General features: G+C 46.0%; 1 protein-coding gene across 1 annotated transcript in view; it reads left to right on the top strand.

Annotated features, from left to right (window-relative positions):
• Positions 1-16,370, top strand: part of LOC140728505 (myosin light chain kinase, smooth muscle-like) — a 341,168-nt gene that overhangs the window by 161,363 nt on the left and 163,435 nt on the right. The window contains exons 6-9 of the mRNA XM_073047317.1: positions 3,007-3,172; positions 6,481-6,502; positions 6,670-7,625; positions 15,259-15,462. Of these exons, the coding sequence (XP_072903418.1) occupies positions 3,007-3,172; positions 6,481-6,502; positions 6,670-7,625; positions 15,259-15,462 (1,348 nt within the window). The remainder of the gene's footprint in view (positions 1-3,006; positions 3,173-6,480; positions 6,503-6,669; positions 7,626-15,258; positions 15,463-16,370) is intronic.

A 16,370-nucleotide genomic window follows, 5' to 3' on the forward strand; every position in this document is an offset into this window, starting at 1 on the left:
ATGCCTTGCCAGAATATTGTGTCTTTTCTGAGTCTGCTTTTGAAGTCCTCTGGGAGGGTCAGTTTGTCTCGCTGTGGAATACGGGGCAGATTTTTCAAAGTCAGAGTGCTTGGCTCCATTCGCAGTTTCCAATGTTGCCGCTCTCTACTGATGATACCATGCTAGCTCTGTATTAGAGTGAGCTGGATAATCAGGAGATACTTACTTGCCCCACAGGGAGTATCGCTGAAATGCCGAACAGACATATTCTTGTTGCTAAAACCATTCCGGTAAGGCAGTATTCCTATTCTTGTTTGCCCTTCCTGGCAGGGCTGTACCAATCACCTTGTCCTGTGAGTTGGTCTTCTCCTGCCACCTTACTCCAAGCAACGTTGAGAACAAAACTTCTGAGTTTCTGAATGATGATTGTAGAGTGGCCTTTAGATCTGTCACTGTTGGGATTGCCCGTGGAGCTGTTCACTTTCCAGGTCCCAAACTACATAGAGTGAAGTTGTCACTGCATAACTTCTTGTAATGCAGGTGGGCATTGCGCACCAACCACCACACAGACTTGAAAGAGCAAAGCTTGATGCAGTCTCAGACTGAAGCCTGAGAAGGCGGGAGACAGAGCTCTGCTGTGAGGACATTGACACACGTGATTAAGAACCAGTCCACATGCACGTGCACTTACATGGACGGGCTCTGGCACAGTTTCCTTTCCCACTTGCTTGCCCTCACCTTAGCACCTCCCTGTTCCTGAATATGCTCTCCTTCAGTGTCCTCCCAACACCCCTCAGGCTCTTTTTCTCCGTTGTAATCACTCTTTGCTCTGGATGGCATCCTTCGCTTCTGGGCATTCCTTCGCGCTTTCTCCTCAAGCACTCTGCTCTCCACTCTCTGAAGCTTCTCATCTCATGCACCCAAATTGGTCCCTGCTCACTCCCTCCCTCTTCATTCCTGGGAGGAAAAGAAATTCTCAGTGCAGATGTGCTGGGTGTGGCTTGAAGGGAACCATGGTAAGAAGCAAATGGAACAAGGGGAAACATTGTAGGAATAGTGAAAGTGTCAATAAATTTGCAGCTATATTTTCTATTTATTTTTTGAGACGCGGCATGGAGTAGGCCCTTCTGGCCCTTCAAGTTATGCCACCCAGCAATCCCCCAGTTTTAATCCTAGCCTAATCACAGGACAACTTACAATGACCAATTAACCTACCAACCAGGACGTCTTTGGACTGTGGGAGGAAACCAGAGGACCCGGAGGAATCCATGCACTCATGAGGAGAACATACAAGCTTCTCACAGGAAGCGGCAGGAATTGAACCTGGGTTGCGGGTACTGTAAAGCGTGCTGTCCCGTCTATACATGCCTGCTCCATCTGTGCAGCCCGAAGCCACGCTTGTGCCCCCTCATGACAGGTATCTTCATCTATTGGAATGACAGGCACCAAACTACAAGAGAAACCATGTTGATAGTCTCCTATCATCCCACGAGGATAGCTCCTCTCCGACGGTGTGCCCACCCCAGCCAGCAGCAGTCACAGTGTCTGTCGCAATGGACATTTGTGAAGAAACCTTTGATTTCTCCATCACAAGACGCCAAGAGTGGTTTGATGAGAATGACCTCAAGTGCAGGTGCTACTAGAAATGAGAAGTGTTCTTACTTGGGAAACAATACCTGAAGAAGAGATGACAGAGGAAAGAGTGCTGAGATCCTAGAGTAGGCTGATGGCCATGACATCAGCATGCACAAGTCTGTCTACAGCCTAATCACAACGCCAAGAACGTACAAAGATAAGGAAGCAGTCAGTGCCTTGGAAGTATTTCTTAGAAGGAATGCTTCAAAAAACTCCTCATCTGTAACTCTATCCTTGACCTGGGTCTCCTTGATTTAATTCCACTGGTTATCTCAACCAGCTCAGACTGTGATGAAGCCAAAATAGTTCCACTGAAAATCAACAGTGCTTCATGTAGACTGTCTCCCTGCTAGATATCTAAAACTTGGCAGAGAGGCGCTTCAGTCAGCAATTCACATCCTTGTCTCTTGTATCTGGGGAGAGAAGGGTGTAACAAAGGAGCCTCACAGAGACATCATAGTCATTGATCACAGTGACAAATGCAACTCCAGTATCCACGAAGGTGTCTCTCTACTGTGTGAGGGAAGTCTCCTCAACCACCAATAATTATCTGAATTACAGAGTAGATTCCATCATTTGGAGGCTCAATAAACATGTTTACCACAAGTCCACTCCAAGAGACATGCAGGAAATGTTATCAGTCATTATATTTAGGCTTATGTGACCTTTAGTAAAGTATTTGACTCTGTCAATCAGTAGGGATTATGAAAATCCCTTCTCAGATTTGGCTGCCCATAGAAATTCAGTTCCATTTTGCATCAGCCATGTGATGCAAGCCACGATCTTACCAAAGGGTCCACTGCAGATCCAACCTCTGTACAGACTGGTGACGAGCAAATTGACTGCAGTACCTCCCCTCACTACCCACTCAACCACCACCCTGCCATGCACAAGATGCCCTACCTGTGGGATGGTCTGAAGGTGCCACATAGTCTTGATAAATGAATGACCACCTCCTGTGCCATGACAAAATAAACCTAATAACTCCTCATTTCTGACATCAGTCTGATTCTCATGATTGAAAATGTTCTCAGAAGTTACATTCAGATTATTTTCGTAATGTCATTACACTGTGTGTATTGTAGTATTGGCTATTTAAAATCATGAAAGAAGATAGGAAGTTAAAAATATCCACAGAGCATGTGACAGAACTCCAGACAGCCCTGTAGTAAGGCAAATGACCGTGGAGGAGAAGGATAAAAAGCTGATGAGCGCATATTAATGAGGATTAAATTTGGTTAAATTAAGACATGTTGAAATAATCCTAAATTTGAACAGTGTGAGGGTAACTCTGGAATAATAGTGCTATTAAATAGATATTAAGATACCTTAAGTTAGATGAAGTAATTATTTGATTAATGTGAAAATGCACTTTTTGTTTTTTGTCCCTAGGACAATGTGGAGCTGCAGCACAGTGACCATTACAACATGTTTGAGAAGTCTGGGATTCACTTTTTGGAGATCTGCGCTGCACAGGCAGAGGATGCTGGGAACTATACGTGTTTAGTGATGAATAGTTCGGGGAAAGCAATGGCCACTATTGAGCTCGTAGTTCAAAGTAGGAATATTTTCAGGCTATTTCTCAAAATATTGTTTTCCTGAGTTTTCATGCTTCAATTTTGAAATCTATCATGTATTTTAAATATTGACGTTTCAATTGGAAAGACCACTTATATTTATAAATTCAAAATTGCTAAGTGCCTTGGAATAAATAATGAATTGTTTCCTCTGACTTTAATATTTCTATCAAACCTTAAATCGTTGTTAAATAACTTCATTAAGACTTGGATATCGGACATTGTAACTGCTTTTCACATCTGGAACCAATACAGAGAATTCTTTTCTTTCCTTTAATTTTGAATTTTGAAACCTTAAGCTTTCTTAACCTTAGCATAACCAAGAGGTTTTGCAGATGCTGGAAAGCCAGAGAAACACTTAGGAAATGCTCAAAGAATTCAGCCGGTCAGGCATCATTTATGAAAGGGATAAAGAGTCGACGTTTCAGGCTGAGACCTCTCATCAGAGCTGGAAAGGAAGAGGGAAGAAACCAGAATAAGTAGGTGGGGGAGGGGAAGGAGTGCAAGCTGGCAGGTGAGGGGAAAGGTAGGTGAGTTGGGGGTGAGCTGGTTGAAGTTAGAAGCTGAGAGGTGATACGTGGAAATAGTAAAGGGTTGAAGAAGAAGGATAGGAGAAGGGAAGTGGACTTTCTTGTCCTTGATGTACACTAATATGACCCAGACCAAGTGTACAACAAAAAGATATAAATAAACATTTGCACTTTACTGGACTGCATCTGCCCTGAAATAATAAGTTCCATGCTAACTCTTTCGTTCCTGCCTAGTGTAAATTTTGAGTCAGTCCTCAAGAAATGCTTGTCTTCATTTCTTGCAATTTCAACACACATTCTGAAATAGTAGATCATTTCTGCCCTAGAAATAATAATCAGTGGTCTAGATTATTCTCTATAGATCAGAGAAGGTTCTTGTTGAGTCAGTAGGACTAAAGGTCAATAAGTCCACCATAGAACATCAAACACCATAGCATACAGCAGACCATTCTTCCCATCATGTCTGTGCTGACAATGATGCCAATCCAAATGATTCCCAACTGCCTGCATGTGGTCTATATTCCTCCATCTCCTAATTGTTCATGTTCTTGTCTGAAAACCTCTTGAACATTGCTATCAGGTTTGCTTCCACCATTATCCCTGGTATCAATCACTCTCTTTGTAGAAGACAACTTGCTTTGTAAATCTCCTTAAATTTTACCCCTCTCACCTTAAAAGAATGCCTTCTAGTATTTGAGATTTCCACCTGGGAAAAGGATATCAACCTTATCTATACTTCTCACAATGTTATAAACTTTTATTAGCTCTTCCCTCAGCCAATGACTTTCCAGAAAAGACAGTTCAAATTTGTCCTTCTCACCTTACAGTTTGTACTCTCTACAACATCCTGGTGAACCTCTTCTGCACCCTCTCCAAAGCTTCTATCCTAGGATCTCCTTCCCCAGGTCATAATAGATACATTGGTTGTAACCTACCAACACTTGCTCAATTAGCTAGAGTCCCGAAGCTCCAACGCTCTAAAGCTCCAAATCTATACCGTCTGATTGCCCAGCATTTTGTGTGTGTTGCTTTGGATTTCCAGCATCTGTAGCATTTCTCGTGTTTAATATATAATCCTAGTTGTGGAGGGAGACAGAAAGCAGAAAATTTTCAGTCAGCATGGCTAATACGTGGTATTGAGAAAATTCTAGAATTTATTTTTGAGGAGGTAATAGCTAAACATCTGGAAAATCAAATGGGCAATCAAACATTTTTATGAAATGGTCACAAGATTGATTCCAGGAATGGTATTTGAGGACAAATTGGGCAGGTTTAGATTAACTTCATTGGACAGTGGAAGCCAAAACCAGCTCCACCAAATAGCTGCACCAAGTTGTTAATTTCTAAGACTGAAATTTAAAAATTACAAGATGTTCTACAAATTCATGTATATATACAAACAAATGGTAGATTTAAATATGTGCTTGACTATAATCAGAGAAATCTTTCTGCATGCAATACCATGATTGGCCTGAGCTCAGCCAACTATGAATTTGCTCTTTATTTTGTTTTAAGCTCACTGTGAGAGTTGGCAAATACATTTTGATTGAAAAGAAGAGTAACCATCACCTTCTCCCTCAAGCCATGCTTTCTCTTGCAATATTTTCACCTAATTGCTTCCTGAGAGACAGTTCTAAATTCTCCTAATGAGAAAGCTGAAGTTTCTAACGTTGTTTTTGTTTCATCTTGATGCTGATGAAGAAACACTCTCATTTCTATATGCTAATCTATATCCTACTGTAGTCTTTTTGATCACAATTACTTTAATTTCACATAAACACTGAAAATTCAGTAGGTCAGGCAGCATCTGTGGAAAAAGAAGTAGAGATGATAATGGTCTTTGATGTGAAACATGAATTCAGTTATTCCTTTCATTGATGCTGCCTGATCTGCTGCCTGTTTCCAGGATTTTCTGTTTCTGTTTCCAGATTTCCAGTACTTTTGTTTTTTTAAAATCCTTCCGTTGTTTCTCTTGGAAATCATCTTGCATTCGTAAGAAGGCTGATTCTTTTTAAACTTACAGCTGCTGTTCTATTGACCAAATACTGCAACTTCCTTTGGTACTTACTCTGCCATGTATTTTAATCCTTATCAAGATTTTCCGGTATATCTCAGACATTGCAATAGAAATATCAGCTATAGGTCCAGTCAACAAAACTCTGACACTATTTCAGCTCTAAAGATTAAACCCTCCTTACTCATGACAGCATGATATACTAATCTTTCTAGTAGTCATGTAGTTAGATTCAGGTTTTATTTAACATACCAATAAGTATAGTTGTGGCAGGCACAGCTACAGCCTTTAGACTAAAATCAAAAATAAGTTTTGTTTTGAAATTATGAACTTATTTATCCACATATTTGAACTGAGGCAGTTAACTGAAAGGAGAACCGATCTCCAGTCTTTCTCGGCCAATTTCCTTCAAATAGGTGTGCGTGTTTTTATCTATAATGAGCTTCATTTTGTAATCAGCTCTTCCACTTTTTTTCCCAAGTAACTCACATTTTACAGAAAGAACCATACATGGCCACATCTCCCAAACAGCAAGAGCTGGATAAGAAAACAAGAGCCTTGTGACCACAACTTTCCCATAGATATTTGCACTGCTAGAAAAAAAATGCGTCTAACTATGTTAGGAGAATTGTTTTTCTCTTCTGCTTCAGAATGTGTATTAATACATGAACCTCATAATGAAGCAAGCAGACATTTTGCTTCAATGAAATAATGTCCAAGTTAATTTCCATTATTTTCTTTTCAGGTAAAGACTCGGAAGCTAAACTGTAAGTATATTCTAGAGGAAAAAAACTATTGCAAGTTCAAGATGTGTTTGAATAATTGTACATGTCAAAGTCTCTCATAATGTTTAGCATTTATTAAAGAAATAATGTTTTACTCTGAGGGGAAAAAATGCAACAATGAAGTAACAACACTTTGTTTTGATTAATAGTGCATCAATCCACCCAAGAAGCAATGGAGCTGAGACATTTGAAATTCTGGAATCTAAATGCACAGCTTCAAATGGCATCCAAGTGCAAAAGGTGGTGAACAAAGTCACTGTTTTACCGAATGAAAGCTTAAAAGTGGCAAAAAGCACAACGGGAGCTTTTGAGAAGGAGAAGCAGAGCCTTAAGACTGAAGAGAGGATGGACAAAAAGCAGGAAAACAAGTCTCACCCAGAACCAAACACAGAAGACAAATATGCCAAGCTGCACCAAAAAGCAATAAATAGCATAACACTTCAGGAACCACAAGAAGAAAGAAAGAAATTTTCCATTGAACAGAAAGCCCAGAGCATTACTATAACCCCTAAAGCACAGCCATCCCAAAACAGTATAATAGTGTCCAAATGTCAGACATCCCAGAGCTTGAGAACGACCCCTGAGCAACACGTGTCCCAAATGATCACAACACCTAAACAACAGTCATCCTACAGTCTTATCACAACACCTAATGAGCAAGTGTCCAAAAGCATTACAGCAGTCTCCAAAGAACAGATGCCCCAAAGTGTCTCAACAACTCTCACCCAACAGAAAGCTAAATGGACCATAACTGGGCCCACCCAGCAGAAGCCTGAAAGCTTTACAGCAGCTCAAAGTCACCAGAAATCCAAGAGAAGTACATTGCTTCAGTCGTGCAAGATGGAGGAGCAGCCAGTCACCAGGACAAAAGATGTTCCAGGAAGGCAGAGAGAAGAATGTAAGACTGCTGTCTCACAGATCAACGTAGAGGGTTGCAGAACCATGCAGCATTCACAAAGAGGGACCGGGAAACCTTCCCAACAAGAGGAAAACAAGAAGATCACAGATCGAGTATCACTAACGAGAGAATCACCCCCAGACTTCCTTACTTGTCCTCAAAGCCAGACAACACTAGAGGGAGAAGAATTGAAGTTCAGATGCAAAAGTAAGTGAATTAATGAATTTAAGTACACTGGCCTATCTTGGCAAATAAGAAAGGATAGTTTTTCTTTAATTTTGCTGAGTCCAGAATTAAATTAAATTAATTAATTTTGCTATCAATGCAGAATAGGCCCTCCCAGCCCTTTGAGCCATGTTGCCCAAGCAACCCTCGACAAACAAGATTAACCCAATGGGACAATTCACAATGACCAATTAACTTACTCAGTACACATTTAGACTGTGGGTGGGAAGATCCTGAGAACCTGGAGGAAAACACAAGCATTACACAGGGAGGACGTACAGAATGACGCCTTAATTGAACTCTGAACTCCAGAACACCCCAAGGCCTAAGAGCCTCACACTAACCACTATGTTACCATGGTACCCAATGTGTTACACACTTACTTTCAGTGATGTTCACATATGATCACAATTTTTAACTCTCAGATATTGTATTTTTCTATCATGTGTGGCCTGTTGGACAAATGGGATCTTCATGTACAATCTTCAGGGCAATAGCCATGCAAATAAATTTAACCATTGGTCCATTGGCTGTTATTTACAGCTACCTTTGGCATCATATTTGTGCACATGAAGGTACAGTACTGTGAAAAAGTCTTAGATAGATATCTCTAGCTAGGGTGCCTAAGACTTTTGCACAGTACTATATTTGTCAAAGTGGAGCGGAGAGCACGTTTGTAATTCTGGCAGAAGCAGAGGGTGCTGGGAATGGTGAGGGTGGAGCACCATGGGTGGGGTGTGTTGTATGAGTCAGGGAAGGAGTGCCAGGGGCAGGGGGTGGTGCGGGTGCAGACACAGCCAGCTCTGAGACAACAGGTAAGGTCATTTGATTGCAAACAGTTGGTTTATTGATCATTTCAGAATGTCTCTCTGGTACTTTCCTCTCCCTCCCCTCTCCCTGCCCCCTTCCCTCGTTCAGTTCACAGTAGAGACACATATCAGGATCAAGCTTATCATCACTCACATATGTCATGAAATTTGTTTCTTTTTTTTGCAGTAGCTGTGCGGTGCAATACATAAAATTGCTACAGTACTGTGCATAAGCCTTAGGCACCCTGGCTATGAACGTGCCTCACACTTGCACAGTACTGCATAATAGATGTTTGTAATGTCATGACTTATATTTGATAAAGACAACATTGTAGCGGTGTGCTACACGCAGCGCTGAAATAACGACACGGAGTCGGCGAGCTGCAGTTGCAAAAAGAGGTTTATTCAAACTTTGCGGCCTCGCTTTAAAGCCTTCCTGATCCTGCCCTCCCTGGGCAGGAATGCTGTAAGGGGCGTGTATTCACAGTCCCGTCCCACACGCGGGCTTTTCCCCTTGCTGGTGAAGCAGGCTTGGCGCCTCTTTGGGACCGGCCTCGATGCCGGCGCGCGCCACTTTGTGAGCCGGTTCGAGTGCGCTGGGAAGTGGGTCGCCACATAAACCCCCCCCCCCCCAGAACCGGCGATACACCCCCCCCCAATGTCCACAGTCTGGGTCGGATTCTGTTTGGGAGGTCTGCCTCTGTGCCGCGGTGCTGGAATCTCGACCGGCTGTGCCAAGTCCACATGGGCCGGTTTGAGTCGGTCCACCGTGAAAACCTCCTCTTTCCCCCCAATGTCCAGAACATACGTGGACCCGTTGTTTCTGATCACCGTAAACGGCCCCTCGTAGGGCCGTTGTAGCGGTGCCCGATGTCCGGCCCGTCGTACAAAAACGAACTTACAGTTTTGCAGGTCTTTGGGTACGCAGGTCGGGTTCTGCCCATGCTGCGAAGTGAGTATGGGGGCCAGGTTACCGAGCCTCTCGCGTAGTCTGCCCAGGACTGCTGTGGGTTCTTCCTCTTGCCCCCTTTGGGCTGGTATGAACTCCCCTGGGATGACCAGGGGTGCGCTGTACACCAACTCGGCCGACGAGGTGTGCAGATCCTCTTTGGATGCCGTGCGGATTCCGAGCAGGACCCAGGGGAGCTCGTCCACCCAGTTAGGCCCTTTGAGGCGGGCCATGAGAGCTGACTTCAGGTGACGGTGGAAACGCTCCACCAGTCCGTTCGACTGTGGGTGGTAGGCAGTTGTGTGGTGCAGCTGTGTCCCCAAAAGGCTGGCCATAGCTGACCACAGGCTGGAGGTGAACTGGGCGCCTCTGTCGGAGGTAATTTGGGCCGGTACACAAAAGCGAGATACCCAGGTGGCAATCAGTGCCCGGGTGCAAGATTCGGAGGTGGTGTCGGTAAGTGGGATCGCCTCTGGCCATCTTGTGAACCGGTCCACGATAGTCAGGAGGTGCCGCGCTCTGCGCGACACTGGCAGGAGGCCCACGATATCCACATGAATGTGGTCGAAACGCCGGTGGGTGGGGTGGAACTGCTGCGGCAGAGCTTTGATGTGTCGCTGCACCTTGGCTGTTTGGCAGTGCATGCACGTTTTGGCCCATTCACTGACCTGCTTGCGGAGTCCGTGCCAAACGAACCTGTTGGAGACCATCCGGACGATTGTCCTGATGGAGGGGTGCGCTAAGTTGTGAATGGAGTCGAAAATGCGCCGCCGCCAGGCTGCCGGAACAACGGGGCGGGGTTGGCTGGTGGTGACGTCACAGAGTAGGGTCCTCTCACCTGGGCCTACGGGGAGTCCTGGAGCTACAAACCGGAGACTGCAGTCCTGTAACTAGGGATCTCCTCGTCTGCCTGCTGTGCCTCCGCCAGTGCTTCATAGTCTACCCCTGGGACAGGGCTTGGATGTTAGGGCGGGAGAGGGTGTCCGCCATGACATTGTCCTTTCCCGAGACGTGCTGGACATCCGTCGTGTATTCGGAGATGTAGGACAGATGTCGCTGCTGGCGGGATGACCAGGGGTCGGATGCTTTCGTGAACGCAAAATTAAGAGGTTTGTGGTCTGTGAACGCCGTGAAAGGCCTACCTTCTAAGAAGTACCTGAAATGCCGGATTGCCAGGTATAGCACCAACAGTTCCCGTTTGAAAGCACTTTATTTCACCTCAGTTGCTCTTAGGTGTTACGTACCCCGTAACTGGGTCACTTACCAGCAAAGATAGAGAGGTCCGTTGAAGTCTGATGGTACTATTTTTAACAGTATTTATTGGTAAAAATACACAAAAATAATATCAATGCAAACATACAGATAATATACGTCGTCAATACTAAATCTAAAAGTGCGGGTATAATAATAATCAATAAGAAATAGCTCTATTGTTGTCTAGGGGATAATGTATTGTCGGATGGAAATATAAAAGTCATTCAGTTCAGGCAGGCTTCCGCCTTTGGGGACCGCTGGGTTTTCAATTGTTGGAGAGAGAGAGAGAGAGAGAGAGTTTGGAACTTGCCAGATTTTCCTTTTTTTATGATGTCGATCCTTCGAAATTTCATTGGTGGCCTCTTCTTTTTAGCTAAGCCGTTCTTCCGTGGTCAGTCCCGCCAATCCCAGGCAACGGGAAAGGACGCACGCGGGCCCCACCGACTGTCGCTATTAAACGCTGTCACGGGATTTCTAGCGTTTCTCCTGGTGCGTCGGAAGGGGTTGTTCCCCAGACCCTCTTTTATCCTTACTCACGGGGTCTCAGATGTCAATCAGGTTGGGATGATGCAATCCCTCAACCAGCCCACTCTGGTCATTCCCTGAGGGCTTCAATGAATAGTACAGTACTCAATATACAATTCCGTCTCCAAGAGACAATAGTCGTTATCAATGGTTCCGCCTCTCTGGGGGCCAGGATACATTCCAAACCCTTGTGGATTCTGTCTCATTTCCTGGGTCCCAGACCCGAATTAATAGCGATCTTGCGATTCTCAAGAAGGAGGGGGCTACTTTGTACCCTTCGGCCCCTCAGAGTTGTGGCACATTCGTAACATAGGTGTTTGCTGAAAAACGCCAGGGGTTGCCAGCGACCCTCGATGAGTTGTTCCAGCACCCCACCGACTGCCGTGTTAGATGCGTCCACTGTGAGGGCGGTAGGGACGTCCGTTCTGGGGTGCACTAGCATCGTGGCGTTTGCCAAGGCTTCTTTGGTTTTAATGAAAGCGGCGGCGGACTCCTCGTCCCAGGTAATGTCCTTGCCCTTACCTGACATCAGGGCGAACAGGGGACGCATGATTTGGGCAGCTGAAGGGAGGAAGCGGTGGTAGAAATTCACCATACCCACGAATTCCTGAAGGCCTTTGATTGTGTTGGGTCGGGGGAAATGGCGGACCGCGTCTACCTTGGTGGGCAGAGGGGTTGCCCCGTCTTTAGTAATCCTGTGGCCCAGGAAGTCGATGGTGTCGAGTCCGAACTGGCATTTGGCCAGGTTGATTGTCAGGCCGTATTCACTCAGTCGGGTGTAGAGTTGACGGAGGTGGGACAGATGCTCCTGACGACTGCTGCTGGCTATGAGGATGTCGTCCAAATAGATGAAAGCGAAGTCCAGGTCGCGTCCCACCGCGTCCATTAACCGCTGAAACGTCTGTGCGGCATTCTTTAGGCCAAACGGCATGTGGAGGAACTCGAAAAGGCCGAAAGGGGTGATGAGTGCCGTTTTGGGGACGTCGTCCGGATGCATCGGGTTTTGATGGTATCCCCGGACGAGGTCTGCCTTGGAGAAGATCCGTGTGCCGTGCAGGTTCGCTGCAACGTCCTGAATGTACAGCACAGGGTAGCGGTCCGGTGTTGTAGCCTCATTCAGCCTACGGTAATCGTTGCATGGTCTCCAGCCCCCTGTTGCTTTGGGCACCATGTGCAGGGGGGAGGCCCATGGGCTGTCAGACTGCCATATGATCCCCAATTCCTCCATCCTCTTGAACTCCTCCTTCGCCAGTCGGAGCTTGTCTGGGAGAAGCCTTCAAGCACAGGCGTGGAGGGGTGGTCCTTGTGTCAGGATGTGGTGCTGTACGCCGTGTCTGGGCATGGCTGCCATGAACTGCTGTGCCAGAACCGATGGGAAATCCGCCAGGACTCTGGTGAAGTCGTTGTCGGACAGCGTGATGGAGTCTAGGCGTGGGGCTGGCAACTGGGCTTCACCCAGGGAGAACGTTTGAAAAGGCTCGGCGTGGACCAGTCTCTTCCTTGGCAGGTCGACCAGTAGGCTGTGAGCTCGCAAAAAATCCGCTCCCAGGAGCGGTTGGGCTACAGCGGCCAGTGTGAAGTCCCACCTGAACCGGCTGGAGCCGAACTGTAGCCGCACCGTACGGGTGTTTAGGTCCTTACTGTGCTGCCGTTCGCGGCCCTCAGGGTGGGACCCGGTTCTCTGTTGCGGGTGTCATAACTCGTCAGAGGTAAGACGCTGATCTGGGCTCTGGTGTCGACCAAAAAGCGGCGTCCCGACCGCTTGCCCCAGACATACAGGAGGCTATCCCGATGGCCAGCCGCCGTAGCAATCAGCGGCGACTGGCCCTGGTGTTTCCCGGGAACTTGCAGGGCGGGCTACAGCGGCGGGCTTCTGTGCCCCACCGCTGGTGGTAGAAGCACCATTGTTCGTTGTCCTCCTCACCCCCTGCCTCTGGGGTTAGCGGGCTCTGTGGCCGGGCCTGGTCTGGTTTGCTGCTGGGAGCGTGGTCTGGTGATCTGTGCGACGGACGCCCCACTCTCCTTCTTGGCTTTCCACAGCACGTCCGCCTGGGCCACCACCTTCCGGGGGTCGCTGAAATCCACGTCGGACAGCAGCAGGCGTATGTCCTTGGGCAGCTGCTCCAGGAATGCCTGCTCAAACATGAGGCAGGGCTTGTGACCTCCGGCCAGGGAGAGCATCTTGTTCATCAAAGCCGACGGTGGCCTGTCCCCCAAACCATCCAGGTGTAGTAAGCGGGCAGCTCGCTCACGCCGTGGGAGTCCAAAAGTCCTTATGAGCAAGGCTTTGAATTCTGTGTATTTGCCGTCCGCTGGGGGGCGACTGTATGAACTCCTCAACCTGGGCCGCTGTTTCCTGGTCGAGGGAGCTCACCATGTAGTAGTAACGTGTGTCCTCCGAGGTTATCTGCCGAACATGGAATTGGGCTTCTGCTTGCTGGAACCATAGGTGAGGTCGCAGCGTCCAGAAGCTTGGCAGTTTTAACGAAACTGCACGAACAGATGCGGTGTCGTTCATCTTTGGCCCAAATATCGTTTGGGCCGTCGGGGTCACCAATTGTAGCGGTGTGCTACACACAGCGCTGAAATAATGACACGGAGTTGGCGAGCTGCAGTTGCAAAAGAGGTTTATTCAAACTTCGTGGCCTCACTTTAAAGCCTTCCTGATCCTGCCCTCCCCGGGCAGGAATACTGTAGGGGGCGCATATTCACAGTCCCGTCCCACGCGCGGGCTTTTCCCCTTGCTGGTGAATCAGGCTTGGCGCCCTCTTTGGGACCGGCCTCAATGCCGACGCGCGCCGCTTTGTGAGCCGGTTCGAGTGCGCTGGGAAGTGGGTCGCCACAACATGACAATTGTTCATATAGTTTCAGTCCGAAGCAAACACAACTCCCCAGCTTCATAGAAACATAGAAAACCTACGGCTCAATATAGGACTTTGGCCCACAAAGCTGTGCCAAATATGTCCTTACCTTAGTAATTACCTAGGGTTACCCATAGCCCTCTATTTTTCTAAGCTCCATGTACCTGTCCAGGAGTCTCTTAAAAGACCCTATCGTATCTGCATGTAGGGCTCACTTTTTAATTGAAGTAGCTGCTGAGAAACCAGTGTAAATGTCACAACTGCCAAAAAGCAAGTCACAGTGTTAGAGTCACAGAGGAATAAAGTTGTAGTCATAGAGATGTACAACAGTGAAATAAGACCCTCACTCCAATGTGTCTATGTTAACCAACCTTCACTTGCCTGCAGTAACTCCCTATTGCTCCATGAAATACCTGTCAAGAAGCCCCTTAAATGTTGGTACTGATCCAACTTCCAGCATCACCTGTGGCAGCTCATCCCAGATGCCAACGATTCTTTAAAAATTAGTCCTCAGATCTTTAGAATTCCTTCCTTTCACCTTAAGCTTATGCCTTCTAGTTTTGGACACCCCTACTATCTGTCCTCTCTATGCCTTACTTCTATCATGTCATCTCTCGGCCTCCTTCGCTCAGGACAAAACAGACCTAGCCTATCCAAATTCCCTTTATTATTTAAGCTAGTGATATGGTCACTCTCCTATCCACCATCTCCTTAATCTCAAGATAGTCATATGGTCTTTATCTCCTAAATGCTCCCTCGCTGACCAATCCACTTGAAGGCTTCATAATAATAAAAAAACAACAAACCTGCTTTATTTCCTTTTGAAAGTCAGCTTGAAACCTAATGTAAGTGGTTATCCAAGGCAATTTAAATATTACTGGTGTTGGAAATCATTATTTATAATTTCATTTGGAACTGTAATTTCTGAAATACAAACAGGAAAGGCTGGTAACAGTGAGCGGGCGAGGCAGAGAAATTTTAAGCTGTGGCAGCAAAGGATGGAGAGGAGGAAATACTGTCCAGTATTGATGGAACCAACCAGAGGAAGGAAATAAATACCTGTGAACAGAAGGTACCTCTGGAGTCAATGTAAACAGGGGACAAATTAAATCTGAAATACCAGAAGTTGTGAGAGATCAAAAATTGAATGCTGGAACTGTGAGATGCAAGACTGGAATAAGTGATTATCTGATTAATGAGATGTTCGTGTTCTACAGTCACAGGAAGCCCGAAACCAGAAGTAAAATGGGCGAAAAACGGAATCTTACTTCAAGGAAAGCCAGGTGTTAAAATATATGAAGAGGATGGAGTTCAACATCTTTGCTTTAATAATATCAGTGTGTCAGACAGCGGTTCCTACAGCTGTACAGCATCAAACAACAGAGGCCAAGTTTCAAGGTGCTGGACTTTGAGTGTAAAAGGCAAGTAATTCAGTCCCATGAAAGTAATCTGCCTTTTCTTTCAAACAACAACACACACAAAATGCTGGTGGAACACAGCAGGCCAGGCAGCATCGATAGGGAGAAGTGCTGTCGACATTTCGGGCCGAGACCCTTTGTCAGGACTTTAGACTTTCCACCAGCATTTTGTGTGTGTTGTTGTTTGAATTTCCAGCATCTGCAGATTTCCTCATGTTTGCCTTTTCTTTCAATATAGTTTCTGATGTTTTGTGAGGGATTAATGTTATACTCAATTGGTTGTAGTATTGGAGAGAATGAGGCCAACCCTGGGAAGTTATTAATGACATTTAAAATCTTTCTGGTAAGTTATAGGCTAAAGGATGAGGACCAAAATATTGCTTCAAAAGATTCAAGGTTGTGATAAATGTTTAATGGTTTGATAAACATGCTGTTCCTTCAAACAGAGTATGAGAGTTTGCTCCATAAGTTCCTGCATCCCATGTTAAGTATTCGAAGATCAGAGTGGCAATCAATGTGTAGAGCCAAAAGAGAGGGGGGAGGTCTTAAATGCATTTTCTTTTTGCATCTGTCATTTACCCTTGGACACCATGTCAGGTTGGAGGATAACCAAAGTTGTTTCGCTGTTTCAGAAAGTCTCTAAAAATAAATCAAGAATTTATAGGCCGGTGAGCCTGTCATCAGTAGTAGGTATTCTAAGCAATTGGATATGTGAGTATTTGGATAGACAGGGACTGATTAAGGAAAGCATGGCTTCGTGCATAGTAGGTCATGTCAAACCAATCTTATGGAGTGTTTTGAGGAAGTCACTAGAAAGTTGATGAAGGCAAGTGAGTGGATGTTGTCCACATGGATTTTAGCAAGGCCTTGGACAAAGTCCCGCATGGGAGGTTGATCAGTCGCTTGGCATT

The sequence above is a fragment of the Hemitrygon akajei genome, chromosome 5 (genome assembly GCF_048418815.1).
Source record: "Hemitrygon akajei chromosome 5, sHemAka1.3, whole genome shotgun sequence".
Lineage (NCBI taxonomy): Eukaryota > Metazoa > Chordata > Chondrichthyes > Myliobatiformes > Dasyatidae > Hemitrygon > Hemitrygon akajei.